Genomic DNA, 21035 nt, shown 5'->3' on the forward strand with positions numbered 1-21035 from the left:
GCACAATAGTTTTGAATATATTATGTTAACTTGTGTCGGCAAAACTAGTCTAAATTAATGCTCATTAAAATCAAATTTTAATTTACGTTTGAGGAAGAAAAACTGATTGAGTAAAGACAAGGTCGTCTATCTATTGGAAGCACGAGTGAACATGTCATTAAAAAGACTATAGTGTGCTCAGTTACCGAAATATAGAAAGTGTGTGCAAACTAAGTACTTGCATAAAAAACAATGCAATGATATTTAAACAAAACCCGATCAAATTTAAACGCGATCTTGATTTGGATACATTTAAGTTTCTAAATAAATAAATGGTAAACAAATTACTCAAGTTTTCGAATACCAGTTTCTCGTTTGGAAATGTTATAAAATTTCATGTGAATACGCCTTATAAATGGTTGAGTAAACAAAATGAAGATTATCCAAGAATGTTTTAAATGGTAAATTAAAACAAGGTTCCTAAGCCTGAGCCAAAGTAGAATAGTATTTTTTCAATTATCAGAAATCTTTCAAGAATGCTAGTTTAAATCGCACGGCTTTGTTGTGGGTTTCATTCAACTCAAATTGTATAGTAGAATTATGCTGGAAATTACACGTTTTGATTCCATAAATTAATGTTTACTAGGTTAGTTCATCAAAATCAAAAAAAAAAAACGACTTGTATAAAAACATTTGTAATTCTTGTTAGATTGCGGAAAAAGAAGAAGCTTCAATGCCATATTCAATTGCACCTAAAATAATCGTTTTAGTATGTTTCGGTATTGCAAATTACATTTATGATAGAGTCAAAGTTGGTCTATATTACTGGATATAATGCATCTTAGTTTTAACAATGCTATAAGTTAGGAAATAGTTAAACCAACAGGGATAATATTTAACTAGGAAAAGAACTAGAGTCAGTTGGAACAATAAAAAAAGGTAGAAAATTAGAAGAGACATATAGAAGAGTTCAAAGCAGATTTTGTTAATATATAGAAACAATAAACAACATACATTGGAAATGGTGAAAACATCATACTGAAAACAAGAGCAGGTTTGAGCTAGTCAGTCATGTGGAAGAATGAAAAAGTTCTTAACGACGAGACGATTTCAAATTGAAAAGGAAGAAGTTCGATGAATATTAAAAGTTGAACATTGGAAACAAAAAGCTAAGTATCGCAATGCTAGAAAAAAAGTTAAATATTTCTTTTATTTCAGGTAATTGTAACGCGAAATTATCATCATGTAATAGCTGAGACTATTGCGTCCACGACTATGGAAACCATGTCCTCATCAATCGAATTTGGCATTGTTCCATATCAATTCAGGATTTCTATTGAAAATTCGTTTGTATATCAAATGTTTACCTGTTGACGGATATGATGCTGGAATGGACAACATGGCAGCAACACACAATGCTTACAATACTTTTGTGCGTCAAGAAAATTGAAATACTTTTGGAAGCAAATATGAAAATTGTAAAACTGAAATTAATCTAAAGAAAAGGAGGAATTGTACGATATTGAAAGTTGGTGTGTTTGAGATAAATTTGAATAAGTAAAGATTTGTAGATCGTAGTAGACATGGAATAAACGGTCTCTTGTTTTGGTCGCGATTCTGACGAACGGACGTCTTTTCTTTATGTGCATCCGACACTACAATATCGCCAGCCGAATGCTTGCATACAGGATCAGGCATTTGACCAGGAATGAACTGAAGGAAGAGAGATTCTATTCAAATTCAGAAAAGAAATTTCCTTTTCGGTCCATTTCTTTTCAAACATTTGTATATGAATTAATTTTTAATGGGTTTCGTGCTACATACAATTGGAACGAACTCACAAGATTTGCTCTTCAGAATAACAAGCCTTTATTTGTCCCAAATGAACCCAACAGCATTACTCAAAAAATGAGTATCGTCTACATAATATCGTCCTGCACTCTATTGATCTGCAACTGCAATCACCAGAACATCCAATTTTCATTTTTTTTTTGCTTTCAGGTAAATATTAAAATGTATTTAAAAAAAATTGAGCGCACCCTCCTAGCTACGCTACTGGGTAAATCATATATTTTCGACAGGCTAAGAATAAGTCTCGAAACGGCGATCGATTTACTGCATAAGATACTAATATATCATTACGTAATAAGTAACATTACGTTCAAGTATACCACACTATTATACGTTTAAGTGCGATTGTAAAATTGTGTAAGACAATTAACGATCATTTTCAGTGGCAACACAAGTAGCAACATCATGGTGGCGCTATAATCGCTAAGTTTCCTGGACGATGTCTGTGATTAACATGAAATATTTCGGGATACTGATATTCACCACTGATCGGCGCAATACACACATTTTTTTATAGTGATTTCAACGTATTACAGTTTGAATATTTACACAGGTTTTCAGAAGATTTTTGTTCTAGCAAAAACATCTGATATCTGTGAACTACGTTCTATATCCTGCAAATAAAGAAAAATAATATACAAAGACTGGCGCCTAAGGAGATATAAAGTTGTGAAGGAGAATGTGGAGTCGTGACGGACTTTGGTTGGCCGACGGCGCTGCAGAATCGTTACCCGTTCTGTGGCGCAGTTGGTTAACGCACCCTATCTAGCATACTGGGAGTCGTGGAATCGAAGCCCACCAGAATGTCATCTCAAGTTGTCCAAATTGACTCTTGTGTCTACGAACTTCAGTTTTTTTTTCATATCCTTGAGAATTTTGTATTCTTTATTTGCAGGATATAAAACTATCACGATAAAAATGTGTTTTGTCATAAGCATGAAACGAGCTCACCACTTGGTAATCCATCCACGACTACACACCAATTTCTTTTCGCATTCAAACAACTCAAACCGGTCGCAATAGGGTCCTAAAATGTTAAATGAAATCTTGATTTTATCTAATAACAGGAAAGAGCATATTACTGCAACTACTTTAGCAATTTTTCCCGCTCAAATAACGGCTATATCATATTTAATCTTTAATTTTAAAATTGGGTCCATAAATGAACCTTGACACTTTTGGTCATGTTTGACGTTCGCTTAGTCGACAAAAACACCACAGGGGTTTTAGTTTTAACACCGGGGTTGTTCCTATCTGACATTTTGGAAGGGACACGAAAAACAAAATACACCCAACATTTGAGTTTAAGCCAAGGGGTGTGACAAAATCTAAAATAAACATAGAAAATGTTTTTTTGGACTTAAACTACCGGAAAACATTAAAAAGTTGCGTAAACATGTGTTCTTGGCCTAAACTTAAGCGTTTGGCACTAAAATTGGGACGGGGCTTTGGGACCCTATTGATATTGATTCCTTAGCTCGTTCCACAGGGTCATGCAACATAATCAAAAAACCACCCACCACTCAATGGATTTCTTAACGTATATTTAGAGCGCCATATATTCGCGAGCCAACGCGAAGCTAAAATACGTAGATGTACGCTCTTGTAGAATGGCTATTAGTGCATGCCAATCAATGTTACTAGCGATAAATTTGAAAGAAAAATCACCACGGTTCTATTCCCGGTCGGTCCAGGATCTTTTCGTAATGGAAATTTACTTGACTTATGTTGTCGAACTCACAGGGCACAAAAGTGATGCTACTAGTAGCTACCTGAGAGAGACTCGCGAAGAGGAAAAATATCAACGTCATATGCAGCCCAGATTCCCCTCTCACGAAACGTCAAATGCAGCCCACCGTTTTTATGGCTGAAAAAGTGAAAAGTATTGTGTTCAAAGTAAATTGTTATCAAAAATCTCAGTCAGCGGAGCAGTTTTTTCCAAAGATGTTGATAAATCTAAGCAGAAGATTAATTATTGCTAATGTCTGCTACGTTTGCTGGCATGAAATTTCACTCAAACGGCTATTTATGATTCGATGTGATGCAAACTCAATCATTTTTTGCTGAGAGGTTCATGTGAGAGTTTGAACGGCTTGCGCATAACACAGCGTAACAAAAATGACATTTTTGCGTGTCTCAAGGATCAAATTATGTGTCTCGAGTAGATTTGGGGTTGCTGAATCTGGTGCCATTCTCAGAAATGTTCCAGCACGTCACATTTTTTAGCTACAGGTCGCCAAAGTTGTATAAAACACTGGTTTTATTAATGTTTACATGAAATTTAAAGTACAATTTATCATACTTTTTTGTAATCTAATCCACCAAATATGCAAAATAGAATTTGAACTTTCATTTCAGACATAATTTGATTGAAATTGCGCGATTAAATTTCGATTAAACCGATTTTTTCAACATGCTTGCAGTCTCCATACAAAATTCTTCGTTTCTTCTAGGGTCAGTGTTCCCTTAGTGGACAGTCCCCTATAGTCGCACTAGTGGCTTTTTACGGCCGTTTTGCTATGAATCTTTTCAAAATATTTTTTGACATGAAGGTCAGGAGCTATTTATCTAAGTACCATTGATACACAGCTTGATTTTGTTCAAAAAATGATCGAAATAATTAGTTTTGCTTAACATTTGAGCTCCCTTGCGCCTATAGTTAACCTATTGTTCCTATAGTAGCACTACTGAGAGAAACTATTTTTTATTATACGAAATAATTAATGAATTAAGTACTTTTGTTACATCAAACGAAAGCTTTTGATCCACACTTTGAAGGAAACTTTGTAAAAATAGGTTTTGATTAGTATTTTGCCAACGCCGTGATGCTAGTGCTACTATAGGAACAGAAATTAGAAATAGTGCTACTATAGGCACATGTATTCCTATAGTGGCACAAGCGATAATAAATGCAAACATATGAATTTTCGCAGTTTTCATATTTTTCCCACAAAACCAAGATAAAAAGCTTTCAGATGATGTAAAAATAATGACGCTAGCGTTATTGTTCGATTTTATACGAATATTTGTTCTTAGCTATGCGGCTATTGGTACATCGACCCTATATGGCAAAATACAACAATTCTCTAAACCATCAAAAAATAACTTTTCCGTATCGAAAGTAATACAAACTTTGATGATAAGTATTGTTATACACATAAAGTTTGAATTCTTTGGCAAATTAAGCCAATATATTACCTTACAAGCTGGCAAACTTGCATGCAAGTTGACTGCAATCAGTGTTGTTCAGACTCATTTCCCCGAAAATAACATTTTCCGAACTACGAAGCCACGAACTACTACAACCATGATCTATCCTCCTAAGATAGAAAAGCAGATGGTTAAGCAGTACTCAATGCACACAAAATCGATCAATTTTGATCCCAGAGAGCCACAATTCAAGTTTCGGTGAAATGAAATGAGTGAGTGAGTGAGTGCGAATCATTTCACCGAAACTTGAATTGCGTCCCACCGAGATCGAATCTGTCGGATCCCATGTGCAACACTCAAGCCCAACCACCTTCCCCTCCATCTCAAGAATACAACGCACAGTTATAACAGTTCATGGCTTCACAATTCGATTTTCGGGGAAATGAGTCTGATCAACACTGACTGCAATAGTCATTTTTTTGCATTTTCAACAGTCAATATCTCAAAAACTAGACGTGCTATAATATTTCTGAAAACGGCAATGGATTCAGCAACCCTTAATTAAGTGAATAGCGGTATTTTGGTGCTGGAGACAAAAACGTGTTCCGCAGTGTAATTGGTATTAACACAAAGTGGAATAAGAAAAAAACTCAGCAATCACAGAAAAAGAAGACCGTCTTCGCGAGTCTCGTCTCAGGTAGCTACTAGACAGCTAGTCCCCCAAACGCGAGGAGATCGAGACCGAGAAGAAGAAGCGTGCATGCGGATGAAAAGGCCGCCCTGTAGCTAAATTACAATTTAGATAAATTTTGAATCAGAAACCATTGGATTATACGTTTAGTTGATTAGTTTTCGGTAAAGCAATGACATGAATTCGGAGAATGATACTTATTTTTTCACTTCTTTAAAATCACTTAGATTCAAACTTGTTTGGACGCAGAAAACATAACATCAATGTCAAAAGAATTCGAAAGTCACTGAAAATGTAAGAGTAAAAATGAAGGTTCTGTAAGTAATTACCGTCAAACGGGGTGACTTGCAACACTTTTCAACTTCAATCAACCAAAACCATGATCTAAACATTATATAAAAATATGAATTCCTTTTAGAACTTTTAATGGCCGGCCCACCTACAGAATGGGATGACAGAAGATTGAATCGAATTATTTTATCATATCAAAAGTCATCAAAAAGGTGAATTTTTTTAAATGTCCTTATGCGGGGTGACTTGCAACACTCAATGCTAATTTACTTTTTGCCAACAAAATGTTGGTATTTTTTATTTGTCACACTTGTTAAGTATTGTTATTCATGTATTTAATGCATTGGAAACAGTACAACAGCATTTTGAATAACTTTTTGTAAGAAAATAATTGAGCTACTTTTGTATGGGAAAAAGATGTGTTAAATCATCAAGGTCGAATACCTTAACTGAATAATATTTTTAATGAGTGTTTGTTGCTGATTGATGAATTATTACTCTTTTGATTATAAAGTAGACCTAACACAAAAGTTTTTCACTTTTATAAAACTCTAAATTGCTTGGAAATAAAGTGTTGCAAGTCACCCCGCATAGGTACATTTTTATTAAAAATATTGTTATTAAAAACTTGTTGCTACAATTTCGTAAAATAAAATTCGTCATATTATCAGTTATTAGTTACAGAAACACCAGGTAGAGTATTACTTTTGTATATTAAATTTATCCCATGTTTTTAAGTCACGATTTCGAACCTTCATCAAGCATCAGTTTCAAGTAATTTTAATGAATCATGTTTAATGTATAAAAATATTTATGATAACAGCTTTAATCGTGACTCTTACTTGAATTGTAAGTCAAACGTATTGAAGCACGGATTTGAAACGAATTTTCTTTTGAAATTTGTGTTTTATAGCGAAATTCAGTTGTAAGTTACAATGTGTTGCAAGTCACCCCGCCGTTGCAAGTCACCCCGTTTGACGGTACTAACATTTCTTTAATAAAATTTCAGCTTTATAGCTGCCGTTCAAGCAACTAACAAATCGGTGTCCTTTCGAATATCGCAACAACTTCCCTGGGCATAGAGTATTATCGTACCAGCCACACGATATACGAATGCGAAAATGGCAACTTTGGCAAAGAAAGCTCTCAGTTAATAAGCGTGGAAGTGCTCATTGAAGAAGCCGAAAAGCAGGCTCTGTCCTAATTAGGACATAATCCGATGAAGAAGTAGATGTAGGAATTTGAACATGGAATCAAGAACTCTACTGCCCTTCTACGCCCATTTGTCCCATGTAATGCAAACATTATGGACCGCGAGACAAATACGCGTAGAACGGCAGTCTACTGGTTGTTCAGTTTATTTAAAAGCTTTTTATTTACCATTTCAAGTTTTCTTCATTTAAATTCAACAACAGGGTCTTCTTGGTATTCCTCGGTACGACATATAATGAACTACTGCCTATTGGTACAACGTTTCCTTTGTTTTAGCTCCGAACCACCAAAGGAAGTACGAGAAAGTACATGCGACATCTTCAATGCAACATCAAGATCCGTTTTTATTAGTAAGTAGGTAATAGAGTTGACAGTTTCACGTTTAACTAGCAATCAATTTCCCGGTATTTGCAACCGCAAATCCGAAATCAACACAACGCGCCTAACAGAAACTCAAATCTTGCATCGCAATCCTGGGTAATGCTGTTCGAAGGAAGGGACTTCCGATAAGAAAACTTGAATACGGTAGAGAAATGGAATCTCTGTAAATTCAACGATGTCTCTCTCCCAAAAAGCTTCTTTTAACATGTGTAGGAGTTGGTTTTGGCTATACTAATGCACTTCTATTTCGCAGGTTTACTCGAAGTTCTGTGTTATTCCTTTCATTCCGTAATAGTATTTGATCCGATTAATCTAAACGGCCTGTGCGACGCCATTTCACTCTAGAATTTTCCTTTGCATCTTGTATTTGGTATCTCCAGTCTCCGTCTGCTACTACTGCTAAAGGTTCCAACACTCCGTCCAACTATTCCAGATCGTCGTTCATGTCCTGCAGTCTGGCCCGCTCGCTTTCGGCGCCTCCGCTCTGGCCTCCGTATTGTCGCATACGGGTGATCAGAAGTGTGAACACTTGGGCTGGCAACGTCTGCTGGAGGACTTGGAGAAGCTGTGCTGGCTGACCGCAGACGATCACTGCGTTGGCCAAATGCTCCACGCCGTTCTCGATGTCACCGGAAGAGATGAGCGCTTCGCCCATCTGGATTTCCTGCAGGAAAAATCTAGAAGGCACGATAGTTCATGTTAGTGGTTCGTCAAAATAGGTAATACTTCAGGGGTTCAAATATCGAAAGCGATAAACGCACAAGTGTCCAGTAGGCCGTCCCTTATTTTTCGAAAATGCGAAATGTTGTGAGTTCGTCATTGTAAAGTGCTCGTTATGGTAAGAAAAAAATCAGGTAGAAATTTGAAGTCCGTACGTGGACGCTAAGTGGTCCCAAACGACTCTAAAGGTATTAGGTGCTTCTGCAAATATGTAACATGAGAAAAATGAGACGAATTGAATACACTACCCGTCATAAATACGGACTCACCGAAATAAGTATTGCAACACTCAGCTGAATAATGAATCACCCCCAAAAAGTTTAGCATCACCTCAAAACAGGTTAATTCACATTGCTATATCTCGAGATCCTTATGACTTGCAAAGAAGCGATCTTCAACAAAGTTGCTCAGGGGTTCAAGGACATCCGGAAAGCGATCAGTTTAGTTCGCGATTTTGCTGCTAGGTGGCGCTAGTGAGCATGCAATATTGAGCATTTCTAACTAGTTCTAGCTTTTGATCCACATGAGATAGAAAGTTCGAGTCTTCGGCAAAGTTGTTCAGAAAGTCAAGGACATCCAGAAGACAGATAGTTTGGTTCGAGATTTTGCCGCTAGGTGGCGCTAGTGAGCATATAAAACTGAGCATTTTGAACTAGTTCTAGCTTGCGATCCACAAAAGATAGAAAGTTCGAGTCTTCGGTAAGTAAAGAACAGAAATAAAGTAAAGGACATCCAAATATCAAATTTTTTGGTTCCTAGTTTTGCCACTGGGTTGCACTAGTACGCATATTTAATCAAATATATGAAACAAATTCTATCATTCGAGCCAGATGAGATAGAAAGTTTGAGTCTTCGGCAAAGTTGTTCGGAAAGTCAAGGGCATCCAGGAAACAGTTTACTCTGGAGGGATGTCTGTACCTAAACACTATGAATTTGATAAGATAGAATTTCCAGAATGCTGTTCAGAAATCCTTTGACATTTGGAAGTTGAAGTGATTAGGGATGGAATCATATTAAATTAAAGTGATTCAGGTCTTCCACTTTTACAGGTATGACTCGATGTTCAAGCAGGTTAGGGCTGATTCACTTCATTTTCAAGTGAATCATGCTTGAATCACTTTATGTACGTTTTTCAGATTTGATTAGTTCAATATCCAAGTGATTGATGTTTGATTTTTGAAGTAAATTTAAGGCATTCAGGTCTCATTCACTTTATATTCAAGTGTTTCAGATTTGACTAGCTCCATATCCAAGAGACTCATGTCCAATTCACTTCATATTAGTTTGAAATGCTCAATTTTGCATGCTCACTAGCGCCACCTAGCGGAAAAATCGCGAACTAAACTGTTTCTTTTCCGGATGTCCTTGAACCCCTGAGTAACTTTGCCCAAGACCCGAACTTTCTATCTCTTATGGATCACAAGCTAGAACTAGTTTGAAATGCTCAATTTTACATGCTCACTAGTGCCACCTAGCGGCAAAATCGCGAACTAAACTGTTCGCTTTCCGGATGTCCTTGATCCCCTGAACAACTTTGCTGAAGATCGCTTCTTTGCAAGTCATAAAGATCTCGAGATATAGCAATGTGAATTAACCTGTTTTGAGGTGATGCTAAACTTTTCAGGGTGATTCAATATTCAGCTGAGTGTTGCAATACTTATTTTAGTGAGTCCGTATTTATGACGGGTAGTGTAGTTGTTTTGGAGAATACACCTCAAAATACCCGGTTATTTACGAAAAAGTGTCGATTTCGATAGAAATTGCAAACGATGTCCACCCCACAGATACATACGTTTGGCGTTTGTTTCGGAATGGTCTTATCTTTGATTCATAACTGTGGTATGGGTTCCAATGCCCCACAATTATGAACCAACGCATCTGGGAATACGCTTGACATTTTATTTCCTACGGACGGAAAAAATATGAATAAGCATATTACAATTGATTGTGATGCTGTACAGATTTATGATTCACGTAGGTAAAATGTGTTCTGAGTAATTGCAACTCTATTTGATGAGATATTCCCGTTCTAATCCAAATCTGATCAATATCTGTGTGCTATCCATAACTGTGGGGTGACTGTAACACAGTTAAATTTAAACCACTGTGATGCAGCCCAGCAACTTTGACAGTCAGTCTCGGAAACGGAAGAAAGGACGTTTCTCCGGAATGCGCGCTTTCTTCCAAGAGTGAAATGGTTAATGTTGATAAATGCATCTAAAGGAGCAATCAGTTCGATGCTTTAGACAACTTTTCCGAACACCAATCGAAGCAGTATCTAGGCCAAGCTCATTGATTCAAGTGAGGAAACAAAGAGTGCTACTTTTCGTGGTCAGTTGTTCCGAATTTGGGGGATTTAGGCAGGAGATCTTGAACTCCATTAGGGGAATCAAGGTTTCCTTCCAAATCGCAAAGAGAGGCGACTGTCGCGTTTTGCCGGAAACTCTTAAAGATCGCGAACTTCTTCTCAAACATCCTGAAGAGAAAAAGCACAATTTTTTTACATATGACGACAAAACTGAACCTTTGTTCAAAGTTGTCTTAAAAGGTCTCTCAAGTGACTATAAGTCACCTGAAGAGATCAAAAAAGGAATAAATGATTTATAGTCGACTCTCCATAACTCGATATTCAAGGGACCATCGACTTATAGAATTATCGAGTTATAGAACATACCGATAACAGAAATTTTAAAATCAAAGGCTCAAATTTCTATATTTCCAATTCTTTTACGATCACTTCTGCAAGCAGACAATATCATTTTGTTGATAGCATATTGAAAAAAATATCTTTGAACACTTTTTTCAAAATATTCGAAAAATCTCTTATTTCTACTAAAATTTTTATTTTTATGTTTTTAAACTTTTATTACAACTTGCAAGTTTTTTATTCACTGCCAAACCAGAAATGGTCCATGTCTCCCTGTAAAAAATGGGTTTTTAGATGGATATCGAGTTATGGAGGAAAATTTATCTCCCACGTGGCATCGACTGGTAGAGACATCGAGTTATAGAAATATCGACTTATGGAGAGCATGATGTATGGGAATTTGAAGGGACCGCAAAATCCATCGAGTTATAGAATATATCGAGTTACAGAACATCGAGTTGTGGAAAGTCGAAAGAGAACCCAATCTGGCATTGTTCGGAAAGAGCTTTCTCTAGAATATTATTTAGTTCACTTTAACAAAAAAGATCTAAATAATATTGAAGCTTTAGAAAAAGCTAAATTTATGTTCGATGTCCGTGTGACATGGGAACATTTCCAGAAACCTGGAGGAAATTACCAGAACCCCACTCAGTGCCTTCGGTGCAAAAAGTGGGGTCATGATACAAAAAATTGTCGCATGGATGCTAAATGCATGATTTGCGGATATTCTTCTCACGCCAAGGACGTCTGTCCAGTGAAGTAAGATACCGATAAGTTTATATGCGCCAATTGCGGGGGCTAATCATAAGTCAAATTGTTGGGCTTGCCCTTCGCGTAAGCGAGTCGTCGAGGCTCGTGCCAGGCAGATGAACGGTAATGTCCGTTACGATAACGGTGTTTCCGGAATTCCCTTGGTAGAGTATCGAACAATGCTCATTCAGGGTGTCTACTCGTTAACCGAAATTAAATTCCCTGATATTTCCAGGTTTTTCCAGGGTTTACAAAAAAATCCAGGTTCAAGAAAAACTCTAAGTTCATATACCTTCTTTTTCTTTCTGGCATTACGTCCCAACTGGGACAAAGCCTGCTTCTCAGATTAGTGTTCTTATGAGCACTTCCACAGTTATTAACTGAGAGCATTCTTTGCCGATTGACCATTTTTGCATGTGTATATCGTGTGGCAGGTACGAAGATACTCTATGCCCTGGGAATCGAGAAAATTTCCTTTACGAAAAGATCCTCGACCAGCGGGGTTCAAACCCACGACCCTCAGCATGGTCAGGGGCCGGATAGCTGCGCGTTTACCGCTACGGCTATCTGGGCCCCATTAAGTTCATATATCTAGGGGCCCTTAGGTATTATATATAGTATAATCATATGGGTAAACGTGGTTTACGGCTTAAGCAAAGATGAAGAAACGGCCCCAAAACAAACTAATGACAAATTTTAAAATGTTTTCAATTTAATAGCTATGTATACACTTCTAAACATTATTTAAAGCATGCTGAAGCTATTCCAATATCCATTATTACACTATGATGATGCTAACAATACCAAAGCTTATGTTTTATTCAAATGAATTTGTATTTGCCAATGATGATGTCCTTCATTCCGTTTGTAAGAGCTCTGTGAACTGAACGGAGCGCAAAAGCAAAACTTTATTTGGATTTGTGGCAATATTTTATAATAATTACTAAGTTTATCGATGTAATCATACAGTTCTGACCTACATAAAAGCCAAATTCTTTAAAATATCTCAAATTGAATCAATAGTGTTAATAATCATGAATTGCAATATGAATAGGAAAATTAGAAACCTCTTTCCAGAAAAAAGAGACTAAAAAGTAATTGAAACGAGACGAAACAGTAATCAAAAAACAAAATGAAACTTAACAGGAACCAGGATGAAATTGTTTGATTAAAGCAGACATTTCTCTGAGAATATTTTTAACTTTTTTCAAGTTTCTCGTGACATTACGACGACATACCAACAAATCTGGTACATATATGCCAGTAAAGGACAAACATTATTTGATGTGTTATGACGACATTACGATAGGGATTGATTGATATCGTTATTTGAGATTTTCAATCTCCACGAATATCCTTAGGAATTACTCCAAAAATTTTGTTTTGGATATCTCAAAATTGAACCAGGATTTTTCCAAAAAATATTTCATTAGAAATATTCATATATTATTTCAGATATTTTTCGAAAAGCCCTTAATCATCTAGGATTTTATCCGGTGATTCTCAAATCAGTTTTTCTAGAACATCCTCCAAGACTCCCGTTTAAGGTGATTATAAATCGAAGCCAAATTTCGAATTTTCAAGAGCACAAGACAGGAGAATCTGACAACAGTTCGCGTTGAAAATCAATCAAATTACTTGCTTGCTGGTGGTGACCGATGGGATAATTTTCCAACGCAGAGCGCTGTTTGGTTATCAAGTCTTGTGCTCTTGAAAATTTGAGGTGTGGCTTCGTTCTATAATCACCTTAAAACATGTTATAACATTCAACTAGAAACTTCTACAGATGTATCCAAGGATTACTCAGGATTTTCTACAAAATTGTTCTTCAGATTTTTTTAAAGATTTTAACTGCAAATTTCTCTGAGGATACCTTCAGGAATTACTCCAGAGATTGCTCATAAGATTTCTTCTCAAGGAAGTTTTCAATGCTTTTTTCTCGAACATTCTTCCAGGAAAATCCTGGAGAGAAATTGTTCAGAAAAATTCATGACGTGTTCCTAAAGCAAATTTAAGGGTACCTTCTGTTACAGTTACTTATGTAATTCCTTAGGTCACCATTGATGAAAAAGGATTTTCAGCAAGAATCACTCTTGAAGAACTTTTAGAAGGTTTCCAAGATTATTGCTAAGATAATTAAAAAATATAAATAAATATAAATATAAATATAAATGCGCGGAATTAGGCAATTGCAACGAGTGAACTATTTCAAAAAATTCACGAATGTAAATTATGAATACAGTCTAGTTTATATTTTTCCCATAAGCTTTTTTGTTGATGCAATATTATTTTTCAAGTAACCATTTGAATCGTTTTATTTCTTAACTGCGCTGAATTAGGGCACTTTACGGTATCTACCCTCGGAAAATCCTTTGCCTATATCGTAGCAGGCAACTCCTCCCCTATTCGTACTATGAGTACCCATTCTACTTATTTCAAATCAAATGAAAAAAAAACCCCACCGTTACAGGTAACATCTACTCCGCCTCTTCGTCTACTGAAAATTCTAATGGGAAATCATCAGACAATGTACCCACTTCAAGTAATATGTCTGCCTTTTTAATTTTCTAACTGAACAATTGAATCTAATGATTGATGCAATGTTCAAAGCCACCACTATGACTGAAGCAGTCCAAGTTGGTGTAAAATTTACAAATCAAATTGTTATTGGATTACGTTTTTCTAATGGATCCAAATAATGATTTAAATATTTTAAATTGGAATGCTCGTTCTCTGAATTGTAAAGAGGACGAGCTGTTTAATTTTCTTACAGCTAATAACGTGCATATAGCAGTTACTACTGAAACGTATTTGAAACCTGGATCTCAACTCAAAAGAGATCCTAACTTTTTTGTTTATCGTAATGATCGACTTGATGGGGCTTGTGGGGGAGTTGCAATCATTATTCATAGGCGTATAAAACATCAACTGTTTTCGTCATTTGAAACTAAATTTTTTGAAACTTTAGGTGTTTCTGTTGAAACACAGTTTGGTAAATATACTTTAATAGCTGCCCATTTGCCTTTTCAATGCTCTGGACAGCAAGTAATTTGCTCCAAACTTACTTGCGAAAATTGACTCGCAAAAAGTCAAAATTTGTTGTCATTGGTGACTTTAATGCCAAACATCGGTCATTGAATAATTCTCAAAGTAATTCCAACGGCAGAATTTTATTTGATGAGTGCTCTCCAGGATATTTCTCAATTCAATACCCTGATACATGTTTTTCCTCTTCTAGAAGTCCTTCTACGATTGATTTGGTCTTAACCGACTCTAGTTATCTTTGTAGCCAATTAGTTACTCATGCTGATTTTGATTCTGATCATGCCCCTCTTACCTTTCAAATATTCCATAAAGCGATTCTCAATTGTATCCGCTCCACTTGCAATTATTTTTGAGCCGACTGGAATATATATGAAACATATATTGACTCTAATCTTGACGTTAACATATCTTTACAGACAAAACTTGATATTGACAATGCTCTTGAAAGTTTAACAAATTCCATTGTTGAAGCAATTCCAAAATGTGAAAATTTGAATCCGTGATTATAGACGATGATCTTAAACTCTTGATCCGTCTGAAAAACGTGAGGAAAAAGCAATTTCAACGCACTCGCAATCCTGTTATGAAAATTATATGGCAGGATCTGCAAAAAAGAAATAAAAAAACGTTTAACTCAATTAAGAAACGAAAATTTAAAAAAAAAATTCTCAATTGGATCCTGGCTTTAAGCCCTTTTGGAAATTATCTAAAATTTTGAAAAAAAAAACCTCAGAAGCCAATACCGGCGTAGTAAGAAAAAATAAATAAATTATTACTAACTAATTGCGAAAAAGCTCAAAAACTTGCTATGCAGTTTGAAAGTGCGCACAATTTTAATTTAGGACTTACTAGTCCAATTGAAAATGAAGTTACTCAGGAGTTCGAAAATATTCTCAATCAAGAGAACGTTTTCGAAAATGGCTGGGAGACTGATTTGGAAGAAGTGAGAACTATTATTAAAAAATTCAAAAATATGAAAGCTCCTGGCGATGATCGAATTTTCTACATCCTCATCGAGAAACTTCCAGAAAGTAGCTTATCATTCTTAGTTGATATATTTAACAAATGTTTTCAAGTAGCATATTTTCCTGCCAAATGGAAAAAATGCCAAGGTTGTATCAATTTTTGAACCAGACAAAAATCCTGCAGAAGCTAGTCCAATCAGTTTGCTTTCGTCCATCAGTAAACTTTTTGAAAAGGTCATTTTGAACAGAATGATGGCCCACATCAACGAAAATTCAATTTTTGCCAATGAACAGTTCGGATTCCGCCATGGACATTCGACCACTCATCAACTTTTACGTGTAACAAATATGATCCGTTCCATCTGAAGGCTACTCTACTGGTCTTGCTCTTCTAGACATAGAAAAAGCATTCGACAGTGTTTGGCATGAAGGTTTGATTGTAAAATTAAAAAACTTTAATTTCCCAACATACATTGTTAGAATAATTCAAAGTTATCTGTCAAATCGTACACTTCAGGTTAATTATCAGAACTCCAGGTCTGAAAGACTTCCTGTAAGAGCTGGTGTTCCTCAAGGCAGCATTTTGGGACCAATATTATACAATATTTTCACATCTGACTTACCTGAGTTACCTCAGGGATGTCAAAAATCCTTGTTTGCGGACGACACAGGCCTCTCCGCCAAAGGACGAAGCTTGTGTGTCATCTGTAGTCGATTGCAAAAAAGTTTGGATATATTTTCTTCATACTTGCAAAAATGGAAGATTTCTCCTAATGCTTCCAAAACTCAACTAATAATATTCCCACATAAACCAAAAGCTCTTTATTTGAAACCTTCAAGTAGACATGTTGTCACGATGAGAGGGGTTCCAATAAATTGGTCAGATGAAGTTAAGTATCTAGGGCTCATGCTAGATAAGAATTTAACTTTCAAAAATCACATTGAGGGCATTCAAGCCAAATGTAATAAATATGTAAAATGTCTCTATCCCCTTATTAATAGAAAATCAAAACTTTGTCTTAAGAACAAGCTTTTGATATTCAAACAAATTTTCAGGCCAGCCATGTTGTATGCTGTACCAATATGGACTAGCTCTTGTAATCTCTGGATAAAAAGCTCTGCATAGGATTCAAAATAAAATTTTTGAAATTGATTCTGAAGCTTCCTCCTTGGTATAAAACCAATGAATTAAATAGAATAGAATCCAATGTTAAAACATTGGAACGAATGCCGAAGAGTATTAAAAATTTTAGACAAAAATTATCGAGATCAAAAATACTTTTGATGAGATATCCAGTTGTAACTGAGAAGCAGGCTCTGTCCCAATGGGGACGTAATGCCGAGTAGAGAGAGAAGAAGGTAGCTATTATTATTATTGTTTTCAAGGTCAATCTAAACATCGGTGTTAGTGATCAATCAGCATCCTATGGTACAAAAGTAAACTATGAAGCGAACCAACTGGACCACGCGTTGGACCAATCTGATTTCGCAAAAGATTTTCCCTCTAGAATTCCAGCAAGCATTTTTTGCAGTGCGCGATTACATAAACGCTCCAAAACACATCCCAACCTCGCCTCTATTATGGACAAGAAGTGTGCGGCTGAATGGAAAATCGATAGGAGCCCTCCCTCCCGCACACGTCTCATCCACACCCATCAATTGCTTACTATGACCTAACTTAGAACTCCCTTGCCTCACTCACCTTTGCACTTCTTCGTGGTCTGCCATGTTGGGCATCGTTGTCCTTGGCCCTCCAGAGGCAGAAGCGGCCTTCTTTGCTTTCCTCCCTGTCCAGGTAAACATCACATCCGGAACCGAACCATGAAAAACAGAAAATTCCACATTAGAAAGCGACGATTTTCCTCCGCTTTTCCATTCCTCTCACTCTCTCGCAGCTTCTTCTTGAAGTCCGGATCTTTGCGGCGCTTGTGGTCGAAGTAGATGCAATACCCCAGGAAAAGGGTTCCGGCCACGCCGGCCGCAATGCCGATTGTCGTTTTGCTGATCTCCATCGCTGTGATTCCGGGCTTCAGTTTGACGAGTTTTGTTCCGCCGGGGGAGGGGACGACGAGCAAAGGATGATTTTTCCTGCTTTCCTTCGCGACCGAACTTCTTTCTAACCAACCAACTTCGCGTTCGCGTAACACACGGGAGGCGGAGGCTTCTTCTTCGGCACTTCTTGGTCGTGTTCCGTTGTTTTTCCTAGCCAGCTGTCAAATTTCTGACAGTTTTGCCAGGGGTGGGGTTGGGAATATGTGACATTCCTACCGCATATATAACCATCTTGGTGATTGCGTGCTCCGCAGAACTTGCCGACGAACTGACTGGCCGAAAAGGTTTGAACAATATACACTCAGGCAAATGGACTATCGATAAACATAGGAACCCCTTATGAAAATTCGCCACAAGAAATCGGATTGAAATTCATAAATTTGCCATATGAAACCAGAATTTGAAAACAAAAAACGCTTTTGCGGCAACCTGGTATCGAACCAAGAACCTTGCGATCGATAGCCCCGAGCGTACACCACGCGCCTATCGACGCCTTGATGTGGAGTGATGCTAAAACGATACATAAAGCGTTCGTATTGCAATAATCGATCCACCTTTCATAAGGCAAAATGTATGAAATTCGATAGTCCAGTTCGCTGCGTGTACAGTCGATTTTCGTTCGTTGCACTATCTTTAGGTGGGCTTTGTTTTAAAGGGCTCCCGTTAGGTGAGCTAGACATGCAATAAAAGAGAAGTGCTGGCTGGTAGCGATATCAGTCAGTTTGATTTCAACAGGTTAAGGGCCCAGGAACGCCTGGAGGATGCAGAGACGACTCCTACACGGAGCCACAAGTCAACCCAACTTTGACTTCTTTTCTTCCGTGGGATAACCCAAATTTGGGTCAACTGACATATAGTTATCGTTAGGTAGTTCTCCTTTGACAACAGCGAAAAAACAACTCAGTGCAAAAAAAAAACCCAGCGTTAGCTTTCGAAGTCTTAGTGATGGGTTAAAACAACTTAATGTTGGGTAAACTCAATAGAACCCAAATTTGGCTTATTCCATTGAACTTCGACGATGGGTCGGTGCGTCGCTCTCTGTTTTTGACAACATTGCTGTTGCGAGAGAGGCAAAACAACCCAACCGTGGGTAAAAACTAAATGCAGTTTACCTAAATTTGAGTAAAAAGAACTTATTTTTTTGGGTAGTCTGATTTCTCCGTGATGAGGTACCATGAGGAAGCACCTGGACAAGAAGTCAGAATCTCGCTGAGGAGGTAGAACCTGGACGGGAGCTGACTTGGACGAGGTGTCCAAGAGTGGGAGGCCAAGATGCTGAGAACGAGGCTGAAGGTGCGGACGAGGCTGATTGGAGAGGACGAGCTTAGAAGAACTGGAGGAACTCGAAGTCAGGAGAAGCTCAGAGGACGCGCAGTTTGCCAGGAAGAGTTCGAGACTAGGAGGAGGTCGGTGCCAAAGGGAGTTCAGAGGACAGATGAAACTCGGAGGCAGATGTTCAGTTCGGATATGTGATGAGGAGGAGTGTTGGAGAGCAACATTGTCGAAGACTGCAAAGCAATCCGATCGGACTATTCTGAAATTTTGCCATATTTTGTTAATATTGTTATTCCTTTACGTATTAATCAACGGCGCCTTGCCATTAGGTTTTCATTGAATTGTTTCACAAGTGTCAGATTGCTTTGTGGTTTTGGGCACTAATTCTTCATCGCAAAATACCTAACCAGGACTCTGGCGATTTTTTATTGGCAAAGTAAGTTTTACCATAGTAAATCCCATACACACTTTGAACGGCTGACGCTAAAATATAATTTCACCGATCGTTATGGGACCTAAATGCAATCCAAAAAATGGACTGGAGCGAGAATCTATTTTTTCCCCACACTACTGACTATTGGTAATCATTGTTCTAACAGTTATCCCAATGTTAGTAGAAAGTAAATATAACATATATAAGAGTTCTTGAGAGTATTGAAAGACAGTGGTTACACTAAGGAACAAATTATATTTGATCTTCAACAAGAGTGTATGATTTGCATCTTTCAGACAATGAAAACATGCGATAAAGATTGAATTTCCAATCTTCAGACACACTTGCATTATTAAGGGGGCAGGATCCGTCATTGATTTCAAAAGCTTCAAAGGCAGTTTTTTCGTTCAAAATCAAGAAAATTTACAGGAAAAAGTGTTCACAGCATTCTATTCTCCAATTGGAACACAATGAACACATTTTCATCGAATAATTGTCAGGCGGCATCCACAAATTACGTAACGCTCTAGGGGGAGGGGGGGAGTAGGCTCAAGCGTTACGGCTCATACAAAAATTTAAAATTTTTCATACAAAAAGCGTTACGGAGGGGGGGGGAGGGGGTCCAAAATTTCCAATTTTAGCGTTACGTAATAAATGGACGCTGCCTCAGTTTTGAAAAGGAAAACTGCTTTTGAAGTTTCGATGATGACGATGCCCAAGTAACCACAAGCATTAAATCATTGCACTAATTCAACGAAGATTCAACATTGCTAATGCATGACTGTTAGGGCATGACGCATTACAATGGCATTATGCAAGCTTCAAATTACTGGATATTTTATAATTGCTTTAATCTTGCCTGATTGCATTGCCTCGACAAATGTTACATGGCACACTAAAGGGCAAGCATTTATAGCACTATAGAAGCCACAACTCAAGCTAAGCTCAGGTCGTGTTGACGAATATTGATAATTAATCGAAACGAAACAAATATTGGATGGTTTGTTTGAAGTTCGTTGCTCTACAATCCCAAAAACTATAGATCAAAAGGATGTATAACGTATTTCTTTATTTTCTCGAATGCATTGTTTTACGTAAGAACTGTTTCTTCAGCAACTGCTGAAGATAGATTTTTAATGGATATTTTTGCTTGCACCGGAGCGCACAGAATTTCCCCACAAAATATATTGATGTTCCTCAAACACTTAGCCTGTCGAAATCCATTCTGTTTCGCGCAGAGTTTTCCTAGATGATAGCGCCAACTTCCTAAAGTTATATATTTTTTGTTGTGGATTCTTTTGTGTGCCCAGCAGAAGGTGTAAAAGATGAGAATAAAATACCCGATGCGATAACTTCGATATCGCATCACAATGCTTCCTTTTTATTATGCTCTTATATCTTGAAATTTTGGAAGCTTCTACGGTACAGAGGATAAGGACGACTGCAATTCACGGATCACCAACACCTTCAGCAATCCAGGTTCAAATCTCGCTTCAATGCAAAAACAAAACGAAACCTGATGCGAATAACAGAATTGATGAATGGAGAAATTGTTTTGTTTATTTTTGCACGCATGCCCTACATAAACAAGGA

At 37.2% G+C, this 21035-nt stretch overlaps 1 protein-coding gene across 1 annotated transcript; it reads right to left on the reverse strand.

Moving 5' to 3' along the window:
• Window positions 1-7313: 7313 nt before the first annotated feature.
• LOC5569144 (mitochondrial import receptor subunit TOM20 homolog) lies at window positions 7314-17880 on the reverse strand. Its single transcript, XM_021848492.1, has 3 exons — window positions 17568-17880; window positions 17385-17469; window positions 7314-8232 (listed from the first exon to the last, which is right to left on the reverse strand). Exons 1-3 carry the CDS (start codon window positions 17692-17694, stop codon window positions 7980-7982), a joined length of 465 nt encoding a protein of 154 aa, XP_021704184.1. The 5' UTR covers window positions 17695-17880; the 3' UTR covers window positions 7314-7979.
• Window positions 17881-21035: the final 3155 nt, after the last annotated feature.

The sequence above is a fragment of the Aedes aegypti genome, chromosome 3 (assembly GCF_002204515.2).
Source record: "Aedes aegypti strain LVP_AGWG chromosome 3, AaegL5.0 Primary Assembly, whole genome shotgun sequence".
NCBI lineage: Eukaryota > Metazoa > Arthropoda > Insecta > Diptera > Culicidae > Aedes > Aedes aegypti.

Coding starts and splice junctions, on each gene's coding strand:
- LOC5569144 (XM_021848492.1), bottom strand. CDS start 17,694: ATGGAGATCAGCAAAACGACAATCGGCATTGCGGCCGGCGTGGCCGGA. Junction 17,470..17,567: donor CAAGAAGAAGCTGCGAGAGA/GTGAGAGGAATG, acceptor TTACCTGGACAG/GGAGGAAAGCAAAGAAGGCC. Junction 8,233..17,384: donor GACCACGAAGAAGTGCAAAG/GTGAGTGAGGCA, acceptor CGTGCCTTCTAG/ATTTTTCCTGCAGGAAATCC.